Genomic DNA, 7383 nt, shown 5'->3' with positions numbered 1-7383 from the left:
CGAAGATAGAATAACAACAGCTCCCGATGTGTCGTCCTCCTCTCACCCGGCCCGTCCACCGCCCGTCAGCCGTCACCGCCCCGTCACCGCCCGTCACCCCCGTGCACCGCCCGTCACCGCCCGTCACCGCCGTCACCGCCCGTCACCGCCGTACCGTCCCCTGACCGCCCGTTCACCGCCCGTCACCGCCCGGTCACCGGCCCGTCACCGCCACCTGACCGCCCGTCAACCGCCCGTCACCGCCCGTCACCGCCCAGTCACCGCCCTGTCACCGCCCGCACCGCCCGTCCACACGCCCCGTCCCGCCCGTCACCGCCCGTCACCGCCGTCAACCAGGCCCGTCACCGCCGTCACCGCCTCGTCAACGCCCTGTCACCGCCCCTGGACGCCCGTCACCGGCCCATGACCGCGGTCACCGCCCGTCCACCGCCCGTCACCGCCCCTGGACCGCCTTCTCAACGCCCGTCACCGCCCCTCACGCCCGTCACCGCCGTCACCCCCCGTGCATCCGCCCGTTCACGTCGCCCGGTCACCGCCATCACCGCCGTCACCACCCGTCACCGCCTCCTGACCGACCGTCACCGCCCCGTCACCGCCCGTCAACCGCCGTCACCGCCCGTCACCGCCCCTCACCGCCCGTCACCCCACCGCCCCGTCACCGCCCCTCACCGCCCCTCACCGCCCTAGCCCACGCGTCACCGTCCCGCTCACGCCCCGTCACCGCCGTCACCGGCCCGTCACGCCCGTCCGCACGCCCTACCTGTCACCGCCCGGTCACCGCCCGCGTCACCGCCCGCACCGCCCGTCACCGCCCGTATCACCGCCGTCACCGCCCGCTCACCGCCCCGTACACCGCCCGTCACCGACGTCACCGCCGTCGCCGTACCGCCCGTCACCGCCCGTCACCGTCCACGCCGTCAGCCGTCCGCCCGGTCACCGCCCGTCACCGCCCGTCTCACGCCGCCGCGCACGCCAGTCACCGCCCCTCACCGGGCCCGTCACCGCCGTCACCGCCCCTCACCGCCCGTCACCGCCCGATCACCGCCGTCTGAAAATCAGGCACCATATATCGGAGGTCCCCTGCTCTCTTCAAGAGCTCTGCGGAATTAAATGGGAGTTGATGTCAGAGTTACTCCTCCTAAATGGCACCCTATTCCCTATACAGGCTCTGGTCTAAAGTAGTGCACTATATAGGGAATAGGGCTCTGGTCTAAAGTAGTGCACTACATAGGGAATAGGGTCTCTGGTCTAAAGTAGTGCACTATATAGGGAATAGGGCTCTGGTCTATAGTAGTCCACTATATAGGGGAATAGGGCTCTGGTCTATAGTAGTCCACTATATATAGGGAATAGGGCTCTGGTCTAAAGTAGTACCACTATATAGGAATAGGGCTCTGGTCTAAAGCAGTACCACTATATAGGGAATAGGGCTCTGGTCTAAAGTAGTACCACATATAGGGAATAGGGCTCTGGTCTAAAGCAGTACCACTATATAGGGAATAGGGCTCTGGTCTAAACAGCAGTACCACTATATAGGGAAGAGGTTGCCATTTGGAATGCATCCTCTGTGTTATTCTGTGGAGGAGAGAGATGGGAGCTTTGACTGGACTTGTGTGTTTGGCTGTCGGGGTGTTTGGGTAGTTTCCATGGAGATTTTTGGCTGTCGGGGTGTTGGGCGTAGTTTCCATGGAGATGTTTGGCTGTCGGGGTGTTGGGGTAGTTTCCATGGAGATGTTTGGCTGTCGGTGGGTGTTGGGTAGTTTCCATGGAGATGTTTGGCTGTCGGGGTGTTGGGGTAGTTTCCATGGAGATGTTTGGCTTGAGGTAGAAAAGACTGGCAGACAATCATGATGTGACCACTCAGAATTCTCTCCCAGAGCAAACTGTCCCCCTGCTCTGTCCAGAGCTAACGTCCCCCCTGGTCTCTCCAGAGCTAACTGTCCCCTGCTCTCTCCAGAGCTAACTGTGCCCACTGCTCTCTCCCGAGCTAACTGTCCCCTGCTCTCTCCCAGAGCTAACTGTTCCCCCCTGCTCTCTCTCCAGAGCTAACTGTCCCCTGCTCTCTCCGAGCTAACTGTCCACCTGGTCTCTCCAGAGCTAACTGTCCCCCTGCTCTCTCCCAGAGCTAACTGTCCCCTGCTCTCTCCAGAGCTAACTGTCCCACTGGTCTCTCCCAGAGCTTAACTGTCCCCCCTGGTCTCTCCCAGAGCTAACTGTCCCCCCTGGTCTCTCCAGAGCTACTGTCTCCCTGGTCTCTCCCAGAGCTAACTGTCCTCCCTGGTCTCTCCCAGAGCTAAACTGTCCCACTGGTCTCTCCCAGAGTCTTAACTGTCCCACTGGTCTCTCCAGAGTTAACTGTCCCACTGGTCTCTCCCAGAGCTAACTGTCCCACTGGTCTCTCCCAGAGCTAACTGTCCCACTGGTCTCTCCCAGAGTTAACTGTCCCACTGGTCTCTCCCAGAGCTAACTGGCTCCCCTGGTCTCTCCCAGAGCTAACTGTCCCACTGGTCTCTCCCAGAGTTATTGTCCACTGGTCTCTCCAGAGCTAACTGTCCCACTGGTCTCTTCCCAGCGTTTAACTGTCCCACTGGTCTCTCCCAGTGTTAACTGTCCCACTGGTCTCTCCCAGCGTTACACTGTCCCACTGGGTCTCTCCCAGAGCTAACTGTCCACTGGTCTCTCCAGAGCTAACTGTCCCCCTGCTCTCTCCCAGAGCTTAACTGTCCCACTGGTCTCTCCCAGAGTTAACTGCTCCCCTGCTCTCTCCCAGAGTTAAACTGTCCCCCTGCCTCGTTTAAATGAAACGGATGGAGGAGAGAGATTAGGTCCTACATGTCTTTGTCTGATCACATTTCTTTCCTCAACTACGGATCGCTGAAGGGTTTATACATAGACGTATGTAAAGTTTTTTTTGGTGGAAAAAAAGTGAACGTATATATCCTAGAAATAGTTTTCACAAACAAACTGTTTATRTCTGAACTTCCTCCAAAATAACATGGTTGCTGTGCTGAAACGTTTGGTTTTTTTTGGCCAATTTTCTGGTTTTATCAAAGTCCCATCAGGTAGCCTGATTTCAGATGTGTCCATGTAAAACGGATTATTGGGGGGGGGGGGGGATTATCCTTGCAATGCATAGATAAACGTTTAAATCAAACGATTATATGAATCTTAAATATTCGCAAATAATCGTATTATTGTSCATGTACTCAATGACACCACCCTCTCTGAGTTTAACAACACAATGGGAAATAACAAATRACACTTCTGTGTTGTGCTGAAGGACGGGAGATGACTCAATCGTAACAGGGGTATCGTGAGGCGTTTCGGGTTCACCTTTTATATGTACAGAAGGGTACGGATGCATGGCCTCAGACACGCATGCAGGGGACACATGCTGGGATGCAACGTGTTGGTACAGTAGCTTCCTGATACCAGTGGAACACAGACGATTCCAACACACCGAAAACCCAGAAGAAGAGTTTCATTAAACGTATAAATACATTTTTTTGTGGGGATTTTTCGCTCTTTCCACGACATAGACTGACCAGGTGAATCCAGGTGAGAGCTATGATCCCTTATTGATGTCACTTGTTAAATCCACTTCAATCAGTGTAGATAAAAGGGGAGGAGACGGGGTTAAAGGAGGATTTTTTAAGCCTTGAGACAATTGAGACATGGATTGTGTATGTGTGTCATTCAGAGGGTAAATGGGCAGGACAAAATATTTAAGTGCCTTTTTAACAGGGTATGGTAGTAGGTGTCAGGAGCACCGGTTTGTGTCAAGAACTACAACGCTGCTGGGTTTTTTCACCCTCTACAGTTTCCTGTGTGTATCAAGAATGGTCCACCACCCACAGGACATCCAGACAACTTGACACAACTGTGGGGAAGCATTGGAGTCAACATGGTCCAGCATCCCTGAGGAACGCTGTTTACATCTTCTACTCCATGTCCCAATCGAATTGAGGCTGTTCTGAGGTCAAAACCAGATGCAACGCAATATTTGGAAGGTGTTCCTAATGTTTTGTACACTCAGTGTAGTTTGACACCAAATTGAACCGGGTAAATAAAATCAGGTAATATAATCAGTTAAATGTGTGTCCATATGGACCAGAGWCTACTGCAAGCTGGGCGGAAAAACAAGCAGAAAGCAACAAACATTCAGACGGGAAGTAGACACATGTTCGCACAGGAAACAGGAAGTAGTCAAAGACGAGGACAACTCACCAGTCATGTCTGGAGGGAATGCAGCGAAGGGTTCTGGAAGAGACAAAAGAAGGAATACATTTTTATTAATCTATCACTTAAAGAAAGAAAATGGCCAGACGATGGTATGCGTGTAATGACCGATTCTCATCAACAATTACTGGTCCCAGTGGGGTTCAGGTAAGGAGAGGACAGACAGGCATTCTTCCTCAGTGTGTCAGCCGTGTTTTAGTGAGTGTTATAAGGGTGAACTAATGGCTCCCAGACTCGTTGAGAGGAAGGTGRGACTGAGAGGAGAGAGGAAGAGGAGACTGAGAGGAGAGAGGAAGATGAGACTGAGAGATGAAGGTGAGACTGAGAGGAGAGAGGAAGATGAGACTGAGAGGAGAGAGGAAGAGGAGACTGAGAGGAGAGAGATGCAGATGAGACTGAGAGGAGACGAGGAAGGTTGAGACTTGAGAGGAGAGAGGAAGAGGAGACTGAGAGAGAGAGGAAGATGAGACTGAGAGGAAAGAGAGAGAAAGAGGAAAAGACTGAGAGGAGAGAGGAAGGTGAGACTGAGAGGAGAAGAGGAAGATGAGACTGAGAGGAGGAGAGGGAAGATGAGACTGAGAGAGGAGAGAGAGAGAAGATGAGAAGAAGAGGAGAGAGGAAGATGAGACTGAGAGGAGAGACGAAGGTGAGACTGAGAGGAAAGAGGAAATGAGACTGAGAGGAGAGAGGAAGAGGAGACTGAGAGGAGAGAGGAAGATGAGACTGAGAGGAAGAGAGGAAGGTGAGACTGAGAGGAGAGACGAAGGTGAGACTGAGAGGAGAGAGGAAGATGAGACTGAGAGGAGAGAGGAAGGTAAGACTGAGAGGAGAGAGGAAGGTGACACTGAGAGGAGAGAGGAAGATGAGACTGAGAGGAGAGAGGAAGGTGAGACTGAGAGGAGAGAGGAAGATGAGAATGAGGGAGAGAGGAAGATGAGACTGAGAGGAGAGAGGAAGGTGAGACTGAGAGGAGAGAGGAAGATGAGACTGGAGAGGAGAGAGAAGGTGAGACTGAGAGGAGAGAGGAAGATGAGACTGAGAGGAGAGAGGAAGAGGAGACTGAGAGGAGAGAGGAAGATGAGACTGAGAGGAGAGAGGAAGGAGACGAGAGGAGAGACGAAGGTGAGACTGAGAGGAGAGAGGAAGATGAGACTTGAGAGGAGAGAGGAAGGTAAGACTGAAGAGGAGAGAGGAAGGTGACACTGAGAGGAGAGAGGAAGGTGAGACTGAGAGGAGAGACGAAGGTGAGACTGAGAGGAGAGAGGAAGGTGAGACTGAGAGAGAGAAGGAAGTGAGACTGAGAGAGAGAGAAGATGAGACTGAGAGGAGAGAGGAAGATAAGACTGAGAGGAGAGAGGAAGGTGAGAACTAGAGAGGAGAGAGGAAGAGGAGACTGACGAGGAGAGAGGAGATGAGACTGAAGGAGAGAGGAAGGTGAGACTGAGAGGAGAGAGGAAGAGGAGACTGAGAGGAGAGAGGAAGGTGAGACTGAAGAGGAGAGAGGAAGGTGAGACTGAGAGGAGAGAGGAGAGGAGACTGGAGAGGAGAGAGGAAGAGGAGACTGAGAGGAGAGAGGAAGATGAGACTGAGAGAGAGATGAAGGTGAGACTGAGAGGAGAGAGGGAAGATGAGACTGGAGGAGAGAGGAAGTGAACTGAGGAGGAGAAGAGAAGGTGAGACTGGAGAGGAGAGAGGAAGATGAGACTGAGAGGACAGAGGAAGATGAGACTGAGAGGGAGAGATGAAGGTGAGATGAGAGGAGAGAGGAAGATGAGACTGAGAGGAGAAGAGGAAGGTGAGAACTGAGAGGAGAGAGGAAGATGAGACTGAGAGGAGAGATGAAGGTGAGACTGAGAGGAGAGAGGAAGATGAGGGGGGGCTGAGGGAACATACAAGGCTTATTCAGAACAGTTGGAATTGTGGAATGAATGGGTGGAATGTTGAGACAATTAACCAGCAGAGCAGAGACAGAGACATGGGGGTTCTCTTGCAGGCCGACTGACTACTGACTGGGTTGCCTGATGTTCTGTGTGTGTCCGTGTGAATAATTAACACTCCTGTACTGCATCTGGCAGGGAGTGAGTCTGTCAAGTAATTTTCTTCTGACGGCAGTCTCCTCTGTGTTTACCAAAAAAAGAGTGAGAGCGAAGAAGAGAAGGAGGAGAGATGGAGGAGAGGGAGGAGAGAGAGGAGAAGAGAAGGAGGAGGAGAGGGAGAAGAGAGGGGAGGAGAGGAGGAGAGAAAGGAGAGAGAAGGAGGAGGAGAGGGAGAAGGAGGAGGAGGGAGGGAGGAGAGAGGTAGAAGAGGAGGGAGAAGGAGAAGAGAAGGAGGAGGAGAGGGAGAAGAGGGGAGGAGGGAGGGAGGGAGGAGAGAGGTAGAAGAGGAGGAGAGAAGGAGGAAGAGAAGGAGGAGGAGAGGGAGAAGAGAGGGAGGAGAGAAGGAGAAGAAGGTGGAGAGAAGGGGGAGGAGGAGGAGAGGAAGATTTATTGAAACATAGATTAGAATCGAAGCCACAGGGGCGTTGTGTGGCCTACTTTCTAGTAGATTTTTCCTTCTTCTTTTTCTCTGGTGTGAACTTGACAGAGTGTGAGAGAAAGGGAGAGAGATCGTGTGTGTGTGTGTGTGTGTGTGTGTGTGTGTGGTGTGTGTGGTGTGTGTGTGTGTGTGGTGTGTGTGTTGTGTGTGTGAGTGTGTGAGTGTGTGAGTGTGTAGTGTGTGAGTGGTGAGTGTGTGAGTGAGTGAGTGGGAGTGAGTTGAGTGAGTGAGTGAGAGTGAGTGTGTGAGTGAGTGAGTGAGTGAGTGAGTGAGACACCCTCCCAGACCCAGGGAGAACACGTCCCCTTTTTACACTGTGATTTAACCTTTGTATGTTACAGTAAACAGTCTCCTATGTACTCTTACTTCATTTGTTCAGCTGGTACCGGGGACCTTCAGACGGATCTTGTGAGGCCTGTGGGCCTAGAAAGAAAAACAAGCGAAGTGTTGGTCTCGTCTTTCCATCTTGCAGAAGAGCGAATGATGGACGCAGACATCACTCCGCTCTCTCCACTGGCTTCCAGTTGAAGTCGCATCCCGCTACAAAGCCATGGTGCTTGCCTACGGAGCTGTGAGGGGAACGGCACCTCCGTACCTTCAGGCTCTGAT

The 7383-nt window shown here is 53.0% G+C and overlaps 1 protein-coding gene across 1 annotated transcript in view; it reads left to right on the top strand.

The window, feature by feature from the left end:
• The window catches only part of LOC139027131 (uncharacterized), a 3854-nt gene extending 2744 nt beyond the window's left edge, over positions 1 to 1110 (top strand). Inside the window, exons 2-3 of the mRNA XM_070442294.1 lie at positions 70 to 588; positions 688 to 1110. Coding sequence (XP_070298395.1) covers positions 70 to 588; positions 688 to 1110 — 942 coding nt within the window. The remainder of the gene's footprint in view (positions 1 to 69; positions 589 to 687) is intronic.
• The last annotated feature ends 6273 nt before the right edge of the window (positions 1111 to 7383 follow it).

The sequence above is a fragment of the Salvelinus sp. IW2-2015 genome, unplaced genomic scaffold (assembly GCF_002910315.2).
Source record: "Salvelinus sp. IW2-2015 unplaced genomic scaffold, ASM291031v2 Un_scaffold7641, whole genome shotgun sequence".
In the NCBI taxonomy this organism is placed as follows: domain Eukaryota; kingdom Metazoa; phylum Chordata; class Actinopteri; order Salmoniformes; family Salmonidae; genus Salvelinus; species Salvelinus sp. IW2-2015.
The sequence above is the reverse complement of the archived record's forward strand: the minus strand, read 5'-3'. Positions and strand labels throughout refer to the sequence as shown.